We start from the raw sequence: 19,477 nt of genomic DNA, 5'->3' as shown, positions 1-19,477 counted from the left end.
TGTTTACCAGCTGGGGGAAAAGCTAGGAACAACATAAACCTTTACATGGTCTTTTACCTCATGAAAGCCTTCGACTATCAGTTGAGAAGTGCTGTGTAGGATCTTTCTGAAGTATGGATGCCCACAAAAATTCTTCACCATTTTTTGCTTTCTGCTTCATGATGATGTAGAGCCATGGTTCTCAACAAATCTATCAGAGATTCCTTTGAGGTTAAGATGCGTGTTAAGCAAGGCTGTGCCACTGTTCTATCACTTATCAATATTCCTTACTGCAATGCTGTGTATGACTACCAGCAAGCTTCTAGTTGGAGTGGAGCTAAAGTACCAAATGGATGGTAAGCTGTTAAATCTCAGCCAACTCTGAGTCAAAAACATGACTACCCCAACCAGTTCCAGTACACTGATGATGCCGTTGTGTGTGCTCACTCAAAAGCAGATTTTCAGGCAATTGTTGACATCTTTTCCGAGACGTACAGGAAAATGGGGCTGATGCTTAACATTCAGAAGACTGAGGTCCTCCATCAGTGAGCTCTTAATGAGCAGTCCTGGTAATTCTGATTCAGTCTCCAGGTGAGACCGGAGAGCATTATTTCCTGTACCTTCAAAGTCATCTCTTTGTAGAAGGGCGATGTGAAGAAATGCAACATTGCCTCAAGAGTGCAAGTGCAGCCTTTGGACACCTGAGGAAATGGATCCAATACCAAGCTCATGGCTTAGTCCGCAGCTGTGATCCCTCCATCTTACTGTATGGAGCTGAGATGTGGACAACATACAGTCAGCATTTCGTGTCACTGGAGAAATACCAGCAGCACTGTCTGCGGAAGATCCTTTGAATTCAGCCTGTAGATGGACATGTTAACATCAGTGTCCTTTTGCAGCCAAACACTACGAGCAACAAGTCAGTGATAAACTGATGTCAACTTTGCTGGGTTGGCCGCATCATCTAGGTGTCCAACTCCAGGCTCCTGAAACAAGTTTTATTCCATCTCAGTCAAGAGGAGGGGAGAAAAAGCACTTCAAGGATAATCAAGGCTAACTTGAAAATATGTGACGTTGATATTGACTCATGTGAGACTGTTACCCAGGACTGCCCCAGATGGAGGAAGAGTCTGTTGCAAGGATCTCAGTACTTTGAAACTTTATGACAACAATAGGAGACAGAAAAATGGGAGTGGCAGAAACAGCATGTTGTGGACTGAACCAAGAGCCCAGAGCCACCTGCTGCACATAGAAACATGTGCCTGAGCTGTGACAGCTGTAGATCCCAATAAGCCTCATCAGCCATCTTTGGACCTGCAGATAAGGCAGTCATCCTCAGTTGCACACGACTGCAAATCATGATATCCATGAAGAGAGATCCAAAAGGCAGGATTACAGTTTGGGTAGGAGGTAGGTCTACAGTGGAGATAGATATATGCATGAAGTTTTTGTACAGAGGTGGTAGTTGAGATTTGTGGACAGCTGTTGTGGTGAGAGAAGGTGTAGGATGGGGGTGCACAACCCAAACTTTTATTGAGGAGCAGTTGCAAGTCTTGCTTTCCAATGAAGGACTGTCACTAGTGGACCCTATTTTGATCAGATGCAAGTCCTCAGCATGTTTACAGGCAGGAAAGTAAAACGCACATTACAAGCGCAAGGTGAGATGAACGAATTGCTCACTCAGTAAGGCCATGAGAAATCTTTGCTTTTCAGGTTTTTGGTTTTTTTTTGTCTAATAAAGTGGTTTAATAAAGACCAGTAGGTTAGTGGAATTGCTCTGGACAGCTATCCATTGTGGATTCTTGGGATAAGAGGAGAGGAAAAATGATCAGAAGTAAAACCGATTTGGACATTCACTGAAAGTTGGAGCATAACTGAGGAGAACTCTTCAAAGGGCACTTTGAAGGAATACTTGAAGAGTTGGAGAATGAGGAGTGGAGAGCATTATGGAAGGCAAGGAAGAACAATATTTCAAGAGGGAAGGCATAGTTCACTGTCAAGGGACAATACTGAAAATCCAGCTATGACTTCGCTTGTTGTTTTTATAGTCATAGGCCTTAATAATGAGTAACTTTTTAAGCCAGGATAATGATACTAGTTTAGGAAAGTTCATGGCACTCAAGCCACATTATATTTGAGGAATGGAGGCAGATTGAATCTGCCTGCTGTCATCTTTATGACATTATATTATCTGAAATGCTTTCACATTAAAATAACTTTCTGACATTTTTGCCAAAATAATTTAGTGTTTGTTAGCTGATGAGATGGACAGCCTGTCATCATCCTAAGTACTTAAGTGCTATTCATCTGCATACTTTAAAATACAGTTAAAAAATTCAGTGAAAGTTTTGTTTGGGTTGGGAAGGAAATAGTGGGATAGACACATCCTGAATAGTATTTGTATCTGATTTCAAAGCTGTGGAGACAGATTTTTAGTTGTCAAAGGTTCACTGAAATAAACTGGTTTATGCTACTTCAGTATTTGTTCCACAGTTACTGTTAAAATGATGATTGATGAAAGTGCTGAATTACAGTTATTTCACCATTTTTTCAAGTTTTTCTTTTTAGTGAAATATGTAAATTAGACAGATTTATCTTTTGTGTTGTTTATAAGATTTGGATAGTAGAAAAACAAGATTAGATTTTATTAGCATTTAATTAGGTCTTCATACTATATGGTGTGAAAAAATGGTAAAGAATTAACATTTGTTAAAGCAGAAATTATATGGCTGGAGGACTCTTATTTTAAAAAATTCTTGGTATCTGTCACAGGGGCACTCGTGTGCCCCGTTCCTAGGAAGAAATAAGGGCAGCTGCCACTCTTCAGGGCAGCCCAGGTGTCGGTTGCTGGGGCAACCACAGCAGGTCACCTGACCAGAAGGGGGCGGGGCCTGGCATTTATAAGCAGACCAGGCCAAAGCCTAGCTGGCAGGTCCCTTCTGGCAGCCGGAGGAGCAAGAGCCCTGCAGTGGAGTCGGGCTGAGTCGAGCAAACTGACAGAACGAGTAGCTGCATCACGTTGCAGGGGAGAGAGAACCCTCCCTGGGAGGCTTGGCAGGAGAGACTGTTGGGACTGGATTGTACGTTATAGCCGGTAGGCTTATTGTTCTGTTACAGCCGATTGGCTTATGTTTCTGTGGTGTTATTTGTGTAAAGACCGGAGGACCAGGAGAGGCTGTAGGGGACGGAGGAGGCCTCATTAGGAGCTCCCCAGTGGAGTGGGGGTGGTTCCTGGGTGCCCTGGCAGGGCACAGTGATTGGTGCCGGAGCTGGCACTGCGGGTGAGCGCCGGAGAGAGGCGCGACACTGTGGGGTGTCGTGGCCCCAGCCCTGTAGGGGGGGCTGTATTCTGCCCAGTGGGGCATAGGCCCCGGGGGGGGGGGTGCGAGAAGCGCAGCGTAGGCCCCGGGGGGGGGCGTGAGAAGCGCAGCGTAGGCCCCAGAGAGGGCAGGCACACGGGAATAGGAAGCCCCAGGGAGGGCAGATTAGACTAGGAGGCTCCAGGGTGAGCGATTGGCACCCTACCAGCACAAAGTCCCGGAGAAGGGCAAGCATGCAAGAACAAGCCTGGAGAGGGGCGGACGTGTGGATAGGGGCCTGACAGAGACGAGGCGCGTACAGAATAGAAGCTGGAGAGGGCTGAGCACGCGGTTAGAAGCCCAGACAGGGCCGAGCGTGAGAGTAAGAGCCCGGACAGGGCTGCGCGTACACTTGACAGGCCCAGAGAGGGTGCGTACGCAGTAAGGGCGTGAAGGGCGCGTATATTGGAGAGGCCCTGGGAGAGGGGCTCTTATATTGGAAAGACCCTGGAGAGAGCGTTTACAGGACAGAAGCCCGGAAAAGGGCGAGAGTGTGAACAGAAGGCCGGGAGGGGCGAGTATATTGGGCGCGCATACTGAGGGACCCCAGAGAAAGGAGGTGCGCCTATTGAGAGACCCCAGGAAAGGGCAAGCATACAGACACGAGAATGTCCGGCACATCTGCGAGGCTTGGGGCATGCTAAAGGGGAGGTTGGAGGCACGCGTAGCCCATAAGGCTGGGGTGCACCAGGTCAGTACTGCCCGGATAGGGGGCAGGATACACTTGAGCACTGTGTCCAAGGGGACAATAAGGCAGCGTCCATTATAAAACTATATGACACCAAGATGTGGCAGGCGAGATAGAGGGTGCTGAATCGCCTACTTGGCACGGCCGGGGGTGCTAGGGAGATCACGGCCGCTTCTAGGTCCCCACCCCATGACAGTATCATAGAATCAATGAGTCGGAAGGGACCTAGATAGAACATCTAGTCTGACCCCCTGCCATGGGCAGGAAGGAGCACTGGGGGTGGCAGGGGTCATATGACCCCAGCCAGGTGCTTATTCAGTCTTCTCTTAAAGATCTCCAGGGAAGGTGAGAGCACCACCTCTCTGGGGAGCCTATTCCAGGCTCTGGCCACCCTTACCATGAAGTAGTTCTTCCTAATATCTAACCTAAACCTGTCCTCCCTCAGCTTGTGGCCATTGTTCCTGGTGACTCCAAGGGGGGCCCTGGTGAACAGACTTTCCCCGATCCCTGCTGGTGGCCCCTGATAAGGTTGTAGGCAGCCACAAGATCCCCCCTCAGTCTCCTCTTGCGGAGACTGAAGAGATTCAGGTCCCTCAGCTTGTCCTCATAGGCCTGGCCACGGAGGCCCTCAACCATACGAGTGGCCCTCCTTGTATGTTAGTTTGCAGTGTGTTATCTTGGTTGTAATCATCCAAGATAACAATTATGATGACTCTTACCTTCTTACCTGGAATCATTGTCTTATTTTGCTTAGTTTCTTCTGCTTTTTTGAAAACCCTGATATTTTGTTGTTAGGAACTTTAAATGTGGGGCCCAAACCAGTAAGCTTATACAGGTTCTCCCTTTAACATCAGTTAAACAAGAAGTACAGAACTGAAACAAATGAACAAATTGTCCAGTAAAGAGATTAATGTTGTGCATATGCATAGTTCAACCTCCAGGTTTTCAAATCTGTGTGTTGGATGCACTTTTTTTAATTACTAATTAGAATCACACAGAATGCAGACAGTTGCTGTATTTGCTTTCACACTCCCCTCATCTTATTTGAAAAAAATCACTCTGTCACCTAAACATATTAATGGAGAATTCCACTTTTGTTGGACCTATCAGGATGCTGTGGGGTTTTTGTTTTATGTAGTCAAAAGTCAAGTGAAATGTGGCTAGAGAGCACCTAAGTCTTTTTTTTTTTCTAGCCCCTTTTTTTTCCGGCTGTATGATATGAAAGGGAGTAAATGCACATAAAAAATCTTTAAAAACCCTGCCAAGAGGAAGGGCAATTATGTAGAGAACTTTCTTTTCCCTTTATGTATATGCTGTGATCTTAGTGTTTTTTATCCATCTTTGGCCTTGTGGAAAAATGTAATGTTGCCAGTTATTTTGGGGAGTTTAGAATTAGGAAACCAAAGAAGAACAGTACATTTCCTTTGGGAAAACTTTGTACCTGATGCACGCTTTTACGGTGATAGTCACAGGATAAGAATCTGAATAGAATATGCACTGGCATGACAAAAGTTCATGCTGCTTGAAGCAGTGTTAACTCTCCTTGCATACTCATTGGAAGGTCACAGAATGAAGCTCTGTGGTGTGCAGTCAGTGACAGCACTAATATCAAGGGGAGAATTCTGTTGTTATAATATAGATGCAGTGTTAAGTGTTTGAGGCTTAGGTTACTTTAGCTTCTCCTGTTGCCATTTGGGACTGACATCCCTGTGAGTTGGTGTTAAGAGAATATACCTCATTTAAGACTTTTACATTGCAAGAAAGTTTCTCATTAGTGGTTTTTTTTCCTGTGTATATAATTATGTGGGAGAGTGCAGAGGGGCTTTTATGTTTGTTACACACCCCTATGTACTGCATTTACTTGAATATAAGACAGCCTACTAATAATTAGATGCTATATATGGAAGACTTATACATATGTTACAATTCCCCAGGTATAGAACTGAATTATTGGATGTTTGCCTTGAATTTATTTGTCCCCTTCCCAGTGCTACAGCAGGGAAAATAAATCTGGCGGGGGGGGGGTAAAGTGGCCCACTTGCTCTCCATCCTCCCAATTTCTTCTACCGCCCTTACTGTCAGACCCTTCTTTCCCTGAGCATATGACTGCCAAATAAACATACCTCTAATAATTTGCATATAGGCAAATTAGTATGGGTACCATAGACTTAACTCTGTCAGAATTGATGCATTTTACTTTTTTTGAAACTGCTACAAGTTTAGCATAGGTATTCTGTAGACACACTTTTAAACAGCACTTTTACATCTATACCAAGTATAAACTCTGCATTTAAGGTTCATGATTTACCATATAGTTCATTGGGCTGGGCATTAGTAGAATCAACAATGTTTCAAGCCATGGTGACCCCACTGCTGTGTCTGTGTCTGTGTCTGTGTCTGTGTCTGTGTCTGTGTCTGTGTCTGTGTCTGTGTCTGTGTCTGTGTCTGTGTCTGTGTCTACTCCAGATAGCCACTACAAAGGATCTACATGCTATTTAGCCCTGCACTCATAACTGGAACCAGGAATTCTTGTCATGAATCCTGGGATCCTGCAAAAGTTTTTATATGCAGATGAGGTTCAGGACAACTTGATCCATCTCCACTGCAGAGTGGGGCAGCACAAATTATATGTCACTGGCTCAGAGAGGGGGTAACAGAGATTCTGGGTGAACAGTTTGGGTCCCCATTGGTGTTGTCTGCTAGACATTTAAGGCTGGTGAAGAAATAGGAATAATTGGAAATAGGAAAGAAAGACGCAGCTCAGTAGGCCTGTGCAAAGCAGCAAGTATTCACAATGGATTTGGATTTTGTCAATTTGGAGGGACAGTGATTCGATTTGGAGATTCGAATCACTGTCCCAATTCGATTCAGCTGAATCAGATCCAAAGATTCTGCACCGCTTCGGAGATTTGGCCATAGACTAAACAGGTAGCAGTCTTCACCACAGGGGACAAAGCTGCCTCCAGCTGGTAAGTACGTTGTGGTGGGAGGGGGAGGGGGGAAGATAAGGGGTGTGGGGAGGGAGGGTTTGGGGCTGGGGCATGGGATGGGGGCAGGGTAGTGTTGAAAGTGGGGACTATGCCCTGCTGCTTCTTGCCCAGCTGGGGTGTCAAGGGGGAGGTGCATTGCAGGCGTGGCTTGCTCAAGGCAAAAGGGGAGTTAGCAGCAACAGGGCATAGCCAACCACTTATCCTACCACTGCTTGCTCTGTTGGGGTGGGATGTGGGCATAGCAGCACTGGGAGTGGGGGCTATGCCCTGCTGCTGGTTGCCTGGTGAGGGGTGCCATGCAGGTGCGGCTTGCTCCGGGCCAAAGGGGCAGGTGGCACCAGGTCATAGCCCCCATTCCCAGGGTAGTTGCACCCACATCCCGAGCCCCTAGCTGGGCAAGTGGCAGCAGGGCATAGACCCAGCTCCCCATGCTGCTGCACCCACATTCTGCCCTTTCTGTCCCTGGTTGGGCAAGCAGCGGCAGTGCCCACATCCCACGCCCCCCCCACTCTAGCTGGGCAAGTGGTAGGCTGTGCCTTGCTGCTACTTGCCCCCTTCTGCCTGGAGTGAGTTGTGCCTCCATTGCATACCCCCCCCACCCCCAGCTGGGCATGTGCCAGCAGGGCATTGCCCCCACTCTCAGTGCTGCTGCGCCTGTGTCCCCCTGCCCCAACTGGGCAGCTTGTCCCAGCCCCAATCCCTCCCCTATGCTCCTTCTCTCCCTCTTCTGCCCACCACAACAGACTTACCAGCTGGAGGTAGCTATGTCCAGTGTGGTGAGGACTGCTATCAGTTTAGTCTATGACCGAATCTCCAAAGCGATGCTTAATCTTTTCTGAATTGATTTGGAGGCTTCCGATTCAATTCAGACCTTTTAAGTGGTCTCCCAATTTGATTTGGATTTGAAGATTTGGTTGCTGAATCGGGCTGAATCTCCTCTGAATTGAATTGGCTACCGAAGCTTTACGCAGCCCTACAGTTCAGCTGTGGGAACGAAGTGGGAGTCTAAATGTATTCAGTGTAGTAGCTCACCATGACTTGAAAAAGAGTTGGCATTGAGAGGGACTGAACACAATGGGCACTGCTAGATATCTGATTAAAATGAGCTGCACTACCCTATTCGTGTGGTACGTTCCTGTTTTATTGCAGTGTTGACTGCATTTAATCAACTTCATAGTTGGTTTCCATTACTGAGAACATGCTGCTTAAGGCATAAGTTTTTAAAGACAGACAGTGTTTTTAATGATGTTTCCTTGTATGCAGATGTAAGATGAAGAGCTTTTTTCCCCTGTGCTATTGGGGGGGAAAAAAACCATTGTGTTACATTCAAGTACCCACGTGCGTGGGTACACACACGTACACATGCACACATACATATAAAAAGTATATTATAGTATATTACAATACTTTTATTCCGTACTCTAGGCCCCGTGTCTTAGATTTTCAGTGTCACACTGAAGCAGAGTAAGTCCACAGAACAAAGGTTTTTCATTTTTGCTCCCATTCTCTTTTGATTTTACACTTTCCCATTTAGATAATTGGCTAATTCTGGGCATTCAGAAGCCTATAACCCTATAGCAAGTTTGCTTTATCCTCTTGCAAATTACAAGAGGAGAAAAGGAAAGCCATAATGTGCAACGAAAATGTATTTTCAGCTGGGAACAACTTCCATCCTTTGACCTATGCTAACTTGTCAGTATTTTTTAACTAGTTCTCACATGTCATCTTTCAGATAGTTCTTTTGAAGTGTTGACTGATATTCCTTTGGACTCCTTAAATCAGCTTCACCTCTGATTAACTTCCGTAGTTACAGTTCTACACTAGACAAAGTCATTTAATTGACCTTCATTAGATATGTCTTGAAGTGTCATGCTTTTTTAGGTGGTTGGTACCAAAACCTTTGTTTCATACAGGCTTGTTAATATAGTGTGTGCATATTTGAGTATATATGCTGCTGAAGGAAACCCAGACTATTGAAAATAATGTGTGTGGACCTCCATCATTTTGTGTTCTCGCTTCTGGGGTGTTTTTTGGGTTTTTTTGCTTCTGTCAGTGCAATTCCTTGTGTGTGCAGTTCAGTGAAAAGTCTCTGTGCATTTATTTGAAATTAATTTGGTGATACATTTTATATGTAGGCAAAAGCCAGTGCATCTGTTGGAAAATTGGAAGTTGTTCATCGCTTCATGAAAGAAGTTAATCCAGATGAATCAAAAATGAATCATGAGCAGAAGAAAGAAAGTAGCACAAATCAGCTAACGTCAGACACATCTTCATCTCCGCTAACGTCAACAGGCAGTGCTGTGGTAGGGCAGGGAATTTTTTTGAGCTGTTAATGTTCCTGTAAATCAGAAATTACATTTCACATACAATTCTTGAGACACAATGATTCAGGGTTTGTAGTGCTTCGATTTGGCAAATGACTGATCAGTTTCAGACATTCTCTGACCTGTGTGTGTGTGTGTGTCTGCACGTATGTACACGTGCATGCGGGGGGAGAGGAGGGTGTAAGGCTTATATCGACAGAAAATAGACTCCTTTTAATCCTTGTGACCTATATTTGGTCTTAATTGTAATCATTTTAATTTAAAAATGTTATTCATTCTGAGCTCTGCTTCCTCTTACATATTTACTTAAAAATCAGTGTTAGAGCTGTTTTGATGGGGCACCTTAGTTTAGTTTCTCCAAGGAGATGATTTCTTAAAATAGCCTTGAATTCTTGATCACAATTTTACACCAAACCAAGCACAGAGAAAGGGTAGAATGTGATCTCTTCAGTAATTAAGATACAAAAGTTTTAATGCTTTGTGAATAGGTATGTGTGTCTGTGGCGAGAAGAGAATTTCCATTGGGACAAATTTGATTAACTGAGTTTCTGAAATTTATTCAGGAATTTTCTACCTCATCAACATGGACAGGTTTTGAGAATCAGGATGGTAGGTTATTACTGCATGGCACCTTTGATGAGGATGAATCTTCAAAGTCCTTTCAGGAAGCTTTAACTCAGTGGAGGCATGGAAATCATGAACTCAAAAAGAAACAAAATTCTATCAAAGCTGAAGCAGGTATTACTGTGTTGCATGCATTTTAAGAAAGAAATCCTTACTCATTTTGGTTGGTAGCACATGTTTCAAAGCTTATGTGCTGAGTAGCCTAAATAAGCATTTATACACTCAAGTTGCAAGAGATGATTTTTTTTTTTTTAATAACTATCAAATGTTGATCACCACCTGACGTTGCAGCTGTTTCCTGAGCCGCTGGGCGTTGTCATTGCGATAGGCTGCATGATTGCACCTTACATTTTCTGTCCAGCAGTTGCATTTGCGTAATACCATATTAAAAAGCTTGTTAAAATATTACATATTACGTCCTAATGTTTTGGAATGGGTTGCAAGTGTTACACAGGAGGCTTTTTGTATGGTGATAGTGATGACTGCAATGATGATCTTCAAATGCGCATTGGGTAAAACATGCCAAATCAGTATTAATGTTTTTTGTTGTTGTTTGCCTGTTAGAGCACTCTGAAAGCTGGTAAATCGGTTTCTCTAACTTCATTTAAATCCAGTAAGAGGCATCACTTTACTGGGATAGAATATTATAGTTTGTTTCCATTTATTTTTCAAATGGCAACTTCAGTGTCTCTAATTATGTTAATGGTGCTGTTAGTGGAGATAATGGATATTCTATAACATTTTTTTTAACAGTAAATATATTTTCCTCAAAGTAAAGTATTCTTTCTGTTCCCTAGTATGCAGACCTTTTTTTCCTATTCATAATACAGAAGATGAGCTTTCTATCAGAATTCCTGTGTTCTATTCCTGACTCTCTGACTTGGGCAAGTTTGTTTAATCTCTGTTTTTCAGTAAAACCTGTAAAATGAACATAATAAGATTTAGTTGCCAAAGATTTTGAGATATTCTGATCAAAGGCACATGCTAGAAGTTCAAAGGGTTGTTGTCACATAACTTTCCATCCTGGCTCTTGAGCTTTCATCTGAGACCTCAGTATAACTAGTAAACCCAAGGCATAAAGCCTCCCTCCGAGGCAAGCAAAACACATGCCTTGGGTTTATATGCATTGCATTCTAGTGCCCATTCTTTTTTTCCCGCACAGGTCCCCTGAATCTCTAAATTTCAGGTTGAATCCTTCCTATGATATGATCAGTTTAATAACAAAAATAAAATCTTGCGCAGTTGGATTTGTGCCAGATAATCTATCTCTTCTCTAGTATATGGAATGGTAGTTTTCTGTTCTCTTTCTAAAGTGTGAATGGTTGGGCACTTGAGAGGTTCAGAATAATGTTGAACTTTTACTAATAGCTTTTTTTCTGTGATTGGGGTTTCATTTGGAGACTTGTGGGCCCTGCCTTTCTGTGCGTGTATATGCCTGATTTTCTATGAGTAATCCCATAGGCTTAATTGCATAAAGGTAAGAGTGTATATAATTGTTTGGAGATTTAGGGCTTGTGTAACTGTTTTGCTGTCTTCTGAGTCCAAGTGCGTGATCATCAGATGATAGTGGAGGTGATGTAGGTGTCCAGAGTGTTGTGTAGTGTGTCATAGTCCTCTAAACAGCTAGTTTCATAGATTTCATAGACATTAGGGCTGGAAGGGACCTCGGAAGATCATCGAGTCCAGCCCCCTGCCCAAAGGGCAGGAAGTCAGCTGGGGTCATAGGATCCCAGCAAGATAAGCATCCAATTTACTCTTGAAGGTGTTCAGTGTAGGTGCTTGAACCACCTCCGCTGGCAGACTGTTCCAGACCTTGGGGGCTTGGACAGTAAAGAAATTCTTCCTTATTTCCAGCCTGAAACGGTCTTGCAGGAGTTTGTGACCGTTCGGCCTCGTCTTCCCTTGGGGCGCTCTGGTGAATGAACCTTCCCCCAGATCCTGGTGGTCACCCCTGATAAACTTATAGGTGGCCATCAGATCACCCCTGAGCCTACGCTTTTCCAGGCTAAAGAGTCCCATGGCTCTCAGCCTGTCATCGTAAGATCTGTTTTCCTGACCTCTGATCATGCGCGTGGCTCTCCTCTGGACTCTCTCAAGCTTCTCCACATCCTTTTTGAATTGTGGAGCCCAAAACTGGACGCAGTACTCCAGCTGCGGCTTCACCAAGGCCGAGTACAAGGGGAGAATGACGTCCCGGGATTTGCTCGAGAAGCATCTATGGATGCAAGCCAGCATTTTGGTCGCTTTACTAGCTGCAGCATCGCATTGGAGGCTCATGCTCATCTTGTGGTCAATGATGACCTCCAAGTCTCTTTCTTCTGTAGTGCTATCCAACGTAGCACTGCCGAGCCTATAAAGAAGTTGCAGGTTTTTCCTCCCAAGGTGGAGAACCTTGCATTTTTCGGTGTTAAACACCATCAGGTTCTCGTCTGCCCATTTGCTGAGCTTGTCCAGGTCAGCCTGGATCACACGCCTATCTTCTGGCATGGATGATTTGCCCCAAAGTTTGGTGTCATCAGCGAACTTGGCCAGTCCACTCCTGACTCCAATGTCCACATCGTTAATAAAGATGTTGAACAGTATGGGTCCAAGGACAGAACCTTGAGGGACCCCACTGGTCACAGGGCACCACGATGAGTGACTGCCATCGATTACAACCCTCTGGGTCCGACCACGGAGCCAGTTTCCCAGCCAGCGGATCGTGGTGGAGCCAAGGCCACAACTGGCAAGTTTGGCCAAGAGGCGATCGTGGGATACCAGATCAAAAGCTTTTTTGAAGTCAAGATGTATGACATCAATCTCTTCTCCCTCATCCAGGTGATAGGTCACCTGGTCATAGAAGGAAATGAGATTGGTCAAACAAGACCTACCCGCAACAAACCCGTGCTGGCTATCCCTTAGGATGTTAGCCTGGGCCAGTCCATCAAGGATGGTCTCCTTAATAAACTTTTCTAGGATTTTCCCCAGGATACAAGTCAGGCTAATGGGCCTGTAGTTAGCTGGATCCACTCTCCTCCCTTTCTTGAAGATCGGCACCACATTGGCCTTCTTCCAGTCTTCGGGCACTACACCAGAGCGCCAGGAGTTTTCAAAGATCCGTGCCAGGGGCTGGGCTATGACGCTCGCCAGCTCCTTGAGTACCCTGGGGTGCAGATTGTCAGGGCCGGCTGACTTGAAGGTATCCAGCTGCTCAAGGTGTTCCTTCACGAGGTCAGCATTTATGGAGGGTAGGGGATCCCCATCACCCGGATCTCCCTGTCCCATAGCAGGCATGGGTGCCCCATGGGACTGATGAAAGACTGATGCAAAGTACCTATTTAATAGGTTGGCTTTTTCCTGGGCGTCAGTTGTCAGTTGCCACGTCTGGTTTAGCAGGGATCCAACATTGCCCTTGCTTTTCCTCCGGCTCCCCACATATCTGAAAAAGGACTTTTTGTTGTCCTTGATGCCTGAAGCTAGTTGGAGTTCAGTTGCAGCCTTGGCTTTCCTGGTTTGTTCCCTGCAGGACCGGACCAGCGAAGAATAATCCTCGTTGGAGGTGAATCCCATCCTCCATCCTTTGTAGGCTTTCCTTTTTAGCCGCAGGAGGTCCGCTAGGTCCCTGGAGAGCCAGGGGGGCTGCTGTGCCTTCTTGCTGCCTTTCCTCCGTGTTGGAATAGATTTAGCTTGTGCATTGAGGATCGCTTCCTTGAGAAGCAACCACTCTTCTTGAACTCCCATCTCCCTGGGGTCATGGTCCCTGAGGGCCTGACCGACAAGCCCCTTGAGCTCATCAAAGTCGGCTTTTCTGAAGTCAAGGACTTCTGTGTTGCTGACTGACTTGCCAGCTTTACGGCGGATGGTGAAGGTGATCAGCTCGTGGTTGCTGTCACCCAACTTCCCGTCGATCACTAGGTCGCCGATGAGGTCGTCCCCCGTAGCCAGTACCAGGTCGAGCAGCGCTTTGCCTCTCGTTGGCCCATAGACTTCTTGAGTCAGGTAGAGGTCATCCATGCATGAGAGAAAGCTTTGCGACCGCTCGGATTTTGCTGAGTGATCTTCCCAGGAGATGTCCGGGTAATTGAAGTCGCCCATGACAACCAAGGTCCTGGAGCAAGCGGCCTCAGTCAGTTCCTGGGCGAACTCCTGGTCAAGCTCAGGACTTTGGGTGCAAGGTCTGTAGTAGACTCCCACCATTGTGTCCCCTGTGCCATTTTTCCCACAAATTTTTACCCAGAGGGTCTCTAGCTGTCCATGCCAGTCGCCAACATCAGCTTGCAGGGACATGTAGCTTTCCTTCACATAGAGAGCTACACCCCCGCCCCTTTTGTCAACATGATCCCTCCTGTATAGGGTATAGCCCTCTTTACCCGTGGTCCAGTCATGGGTGGAGTCCCACCAGGTCTCCGTTATCCCAGTGACATCATAATTCTTTGCACTGAGCAGGAGGACAAGCTCCTCCTGCTTGTTACCCAGGCTCCTGGCATTAGTGTACAGGCAGGCCAAGTGTTCCCTTAGGGGCTCTTGCCTTGCCCACAGATTGCGCCAGGGCTGGGGCAGGGGTGGGCTCCCTTAAGTGCCTTGGTCTGCTCGCTTTGCCAGGGTTGCTCAGTGGGCCAGCAGTGGGAGTCGTCCTCCCATCCCCCAGCGGGCTTAGTTTAAAGCTCGGTGGAGCAGGTCAGCCAGCCTGGCTGAGAAGAGCCTCCTCCCCAGGGGAGAGAGGTGGAGGCCATCTCTTCCCAGTAGCTCGCTGCCTCTATCGCCAAAGAGCGGGCTGTGGTCATGGAAGCCAAAGCCTTCCCGATGACACCAGCTCCGCAGTCTTTGGTTCACTGCGTGGATCCTCCTCTCCCTCCTCAGCCCATAGCCCGAGACTGGGAGGATTGACGAAAACACCACCTGAGCTCCCAGACCCCTAAGGCCCGCTCCCAAATCCCTGTAGCACCTCATGACCTGGCTGGGGGTGCTCCGAGTCATGTCATTGGTGCCCACGTGAATAAGGAGCATGGGGTAGTGGTCTGTGGGCCGGAGGAGCTGAGGGATCCTCTCCGCAATGTCTCGGATGCGGGCCCCCGGGAAGCAGCAGACTTCCCGGGCTAAGGGGTCGGGGCGGCAGATTGCCCCCTCAGTGCCCCGCAGGATGGAGTCTCCCACAACAAACACCTTTCGCTTTGTCTTGGGGAGAGCGGGGCCAGTAGCTGCGGTCGAGCCTGGGTTGCCTGCGGGAGTCGGCAACTGAGCAGTCTCTGCTGGGGCTACAAGAGGTGCAAACCTGTTGCTAAGCTCTGGCGAGGGAGGGGCTTTAGTTCTTTTTCTTTCATTGGTGTGAGACATAGCCTTAATTTTTAATTTATGTACTTTCAGGTTAGGAGTAGTGGAAGAAGCCCGATAACAGTTGTAGTTATCTGCTTCTGCCTAGATCCTCAATTTATCCTCTCTCTTCTAAACAAGTACACAGGGTAGAATACTTTGGTCAGAAGAGGTATATTGATATTCAGTTAAATCCAGTCAATTCAAGTTAGTTTGTAAATTCACTTGGGTCAAATATTCAAGAAAATACATTGAACAAAACCTGAATAATGCAAGAAAAGTAATATTTGCAACTTTTATGTAGACAACTAAAATGACGTTTAAATTACTGATGTCTATTCATTGGAAACAGATTTTATGATTAAAGTGGAGGGAAAGTTAATGTACTTGAATAATATACAGACATTTCCTTTGAAACTTTTATAGAATCCATGGGAATTTGTGAGGTACAGACCCATCTTACGCTTTCAAGAGAACCTGTTCAGATTGAATTCAAAGAAGACAGCTTGACCTATATGGAAAAACTGTGGCTTAAAAAACACAGAAGGTATTGATAGAATCAGTGGGTATTAATAAAGAATCCAAAAATATTTGTCCTTTGTGATTTATCAGATCTAGTTGAAGTGTTTCAGCGTTCTGGTTAATATGTTAAAGCCATGCTGGAGAATTTTAGATGTGATAACTGTAAAATTTGTTTGTTGTCAAAATAATAATGATGCCCATGTATGACATTATGATTACTTTAGAGTTTTTAAAGAGAGCCTATTTAATCTCAGGTCTAGAATTTGGCGTTATTAATTGCAAATAAGTTTGGCGGAGGTTTAATTCATTTTTTGGGATACTCATTCTACTAAGAATGCACTGTTTGAATCATGGAGGCTCCTAAACCTCGAGCTTTCGGCCAGTTAGATGATATAAATTGCAGAAAACTATTCTTTTTTAACCCTTGTGACTGAATCTATCAGGTCCGGGTGCCCTTGAAGTGAAAATGGAGGGGGTTCTATATCTTTCATCGGTGTCAGCCCCTTGCAGAAAGAGACACTAAATTCAGCGCATGCAAAAGTGGTAGGGTCAGCATTGATTTAACACCGTGGTATGTTAGTAATTATATACGACTTGAATCGTCTTTTTATTTTGTTATTTAGAACTCCAATTGAAAAAGAACCTGATGTTCAGGTAAATGGATTCAGACCTGGACAGTCAATGGTAAATGAATTTCACAATGCTTTGGGCAGAGAAAGAAGAAATGAGGAGGAGGAGGATTTAATAGGTTTGTTATATGTTTTTGTTAATTGAGTATATTAAATATTTGAATTCTTTCCCCTATCCATATTCACCATTGCATATACAGATTGTTCTAAATTCATGTAGAGTAAAGATCAGGAGAGAAGGGGACTAAATGGATATAATAAAGTTTAAAAAATGCAAAAGGTTAACTTTTTAAAAATAAACAGTGACTCCTCGCCAAAGGAAAAAAAACACTCTGAATGAATGTACTACTTTAAATCTGTTTCCCAGCTGAAGATATGAAAAAATATTGGACATCTCTTTTTAGAACAGAAGTATCTGACACTGTTCCTGAGGTCCCTGAATCTTCTTTGAAAATTGAGGTACTTGATAATGTGAGTATATGCTGTGGAAGAAATACTAAATGATAACGAGTCTTAAAATAAAATCTAAATAGTTTGATATAAGTACTTTCTGTATTTTAAACAAATTTTAATCAGTTAAAAATTAAAGTTGGTAACTTAAAATGTCTAGACTTAAATAGCCTCTATTAGGCTATTGTTAGTATAGTTAACATTTTTTTTGTTTTATCATTGTTGTTATCCTTGCAGTCATAAAGTTAACTCTCTACAGATACATGTCTAATGTTTCTTCACAACTGTGGCTGTAATCTTTCAGGCTTTTATTCACACTGGTATATGTTATGTCAGTTGATTAATTCTTTCCATATCTTTTTATTTTTAAATTAGTCTTATGAGGATGACTTAGAAGAATCATCCAACTTTATGGTGATGGAACTTGGATCAACTAAATCGGGGAACAAACAAAGGTAAACAAAACAACTTGCTAGGGTTTCGTAAGTTAATGTTGTTTTGTAGGAATTGAACCAAGCTCTTATGATTAACACATCAGAGCTGAGCAAATATTTCACTGTGAACTGCCTAGTAAAATGTCATTAACCTTTGTGTTGAAATTATGTTTTTGTACTTCTTAGATTAAATATTACATTCTTAGACAACGTAATTGAGTCGTTATGGTCTCTTTGTCCTGAATATGAAAATATGAGTAAAAAATTTCCTAGAGGACTACAAACATAGTGGTTGTCCATGCTGCTAACTACGTTCTAACTTTGTGTCGTCGGCTTCTACAGCACCAATCACAGTTTGCAAAGCATCAGAAAGCTGATATTCTTGTGACAGAAATAGGGGAATACTTTGGTGTTGATATAAAATGATTGGATTCTATCTTATGCTTCAGTGGAGGCTGCCATCTCATCAGCCATGGCATTAATTTATTTAAAGAAGCATGCATACTGTGCATATCTTCTCAACTTAATTTTTAAAAAATGGTTAATTTGTGCTAGGTGGCTAGATACTTAATAGTTCTGTCATTTTACTTCTTGCCATCCCCTGAACGTTCTCTAAGAATGTGACTGATAAACATTCTTCACAGTAGTTGTAAGATTTCAATCCTATCTCGCTGAAGTAAGGAGTTGCAAAAGTGTTACAGGACATGGGAAACTTGTCTTTTATTGGCTTTGTTGTAAAGCTGGTAAATAATAAGCACAATCAACTTAATCCATACTTTTTTATAATGTATTTATGATTTGTGCATGTTCTGTGTCAAACTTTTAGAATAAATACTTAGTAAGCAAAAGAGTTGTTTTGTTGGTTATTCTATGCTATTACAGTATTTCTCTAGCACTTAAAATGCAAAGTTAAGACAAGATTTTCAAAAGCACCTGAGAGAATTAAGTGCCCTATTGCCATTGCATATGAATGAGAGCTGGACACCTGAATCTTTAAATCTTGCTCTTAATGTTTAGAAGTGTCATACACATCTGCATATGAACAAATCTTGGCTTCTGTATAGACTTTAGCCTCTTTGTACTTTCACACTGGGATGTTGTAATGGGGGGCAAGGGGCTGCTCAGGGTCTGTCTACTGGTGGCCCCGCCCACCTGTTATGGGCCAACCACCCGCCTTCTCTCCTGCCATGCCTTGTTGTTAATTAATTGTTGTTAATTAAGCAGGAGGTTGCCCATTGTATGCCCCGATGCCAGGGGGTGTTATCTGCAGCTCTGTTCCTCCCGTACACTGTAGCCCAAACCTTGCAGGTGGTATCTGTAAATTCCTCTTTATGTTGGGGTCTCGGCCACTGTGGGCCTACCCCTTTTCTCTCTAGCTAAGCCTGTCGGTCAAAAACCCCCCATTAATCAGGGTTTGACTCCCAGGCTCTAGCTCTCAAAAAAACCTACAAAAAAACCCCACTCACTCGGGCTCCTGCACCCTCTGTGGCACTGGGGTCTGCTCACCCTTAAATACCGCACCCTGTCTGGCGCTGGGGTCAGCTCACCCCCAAATGCTGTGCCTTCTTTGGCACTGGGGTCCCCGCACTGCAGTGGGCCCCCACTGAGGCCTCCTCCTTCCCCAAATAGCCTCACCCAAACCACCAGTCCTAACATTCAACACAAAACATAGGTTTCTAAGGCCATATAATGGAAAAATAATAATACAGAAACAAGAGAGGCAACATGCCTTCTTATTTTACATGATCATGAGGATGGCTCACAGCATGGCGTAGTCTTCCAACAGAGACTGCAGCCACAGCACCATGGTCATTGAGAGGCCCCCTCCCTGCTGCCCCTCTGGCCTTCTCCACTTGCCATTTGTAGGATCTTGGCCTTCCTCTTCCTGTCACCTGACCGGCTGGCAGGGCTTGAGCCTTAACCCCTACTTGACCGGCCGGCCGTGACTGGAAGCTTTGGGATTTAAAGGGACTACCTTGTCTCTTAGTAACAGGGCTAGGGTTCCTTGTTACAGATGTGCATGCAGAGAAATTATAGACCTTATGAATGCAGTATCATCTTAAAGAAGCAACCTCATCAGTAACTGGGTATTTCCAGATAAAATATAGATATCAGTAAAAAAAAACTTTTATATTTTTAATACAGTTCTTATATGATAAAATCTAAAACAGTATGTAGAGTATTGTCAT

The 19,477-nt window shown here is 44.5% G+C and overlaps 1 protein-coding gene across 2 annotated transcripts in view; it reads left to right on the top strand.

The window, feature by feature from the left end:
* The window catches only part of ZBBX (zinc finger B-box domain containing), a 74,672-nt gene that overhangs the window by 33,521 nt on the left and 21,674 nt on the right, over nt 1–19,477 (top strand). For both annotated transcript variants that reach the window (XM_090054433.1, XM_090054432.1), the window contains exons 8-13: nt 9,152–9,319; nt 9,904–10,078; nt 15,680–15,800; nt 16,399–16,523; nt 16,772–16,875; nt 17,230–17,309. In XM_090054433.1, coding sequence (XP_089910559.1) covers nt 9,152–9,319; nt 9,904–10,078; nt 15,680–15,800; nt 16,399–16,523; nt 16,772–16,875; nt 17,230–17,309 — 773 coding nt within the window. The remainder of the gene's footprint in view (nt 1–9,151; nt 9,320–9,903; nt 10,079–15,679; nt 15,801–16,398; nt 16,524–16,771; nt 16,876–17,229; nt 17,310–19,477) is intronic.

Source organism: Crocodylus siamensis, chromosome 6, assembly GCF_052110815.1.
Source record: "Crocodylus siamensis isolate JL-2025a chromosome 6, ASM5211081v1, whole genome shotgun sequence".
Classification (NCBI taxonomy): Eukaryota; Metazoa; Chordata; order Crocodylia; family Crocodylidae; genus Crocodylus; species Crocodylus siamensis.
The sequence above is the reverse complement of the archived record's forward strand: the minus strand, read 5'-3'. Positions and strand labels throughout refer to the sequence as shown.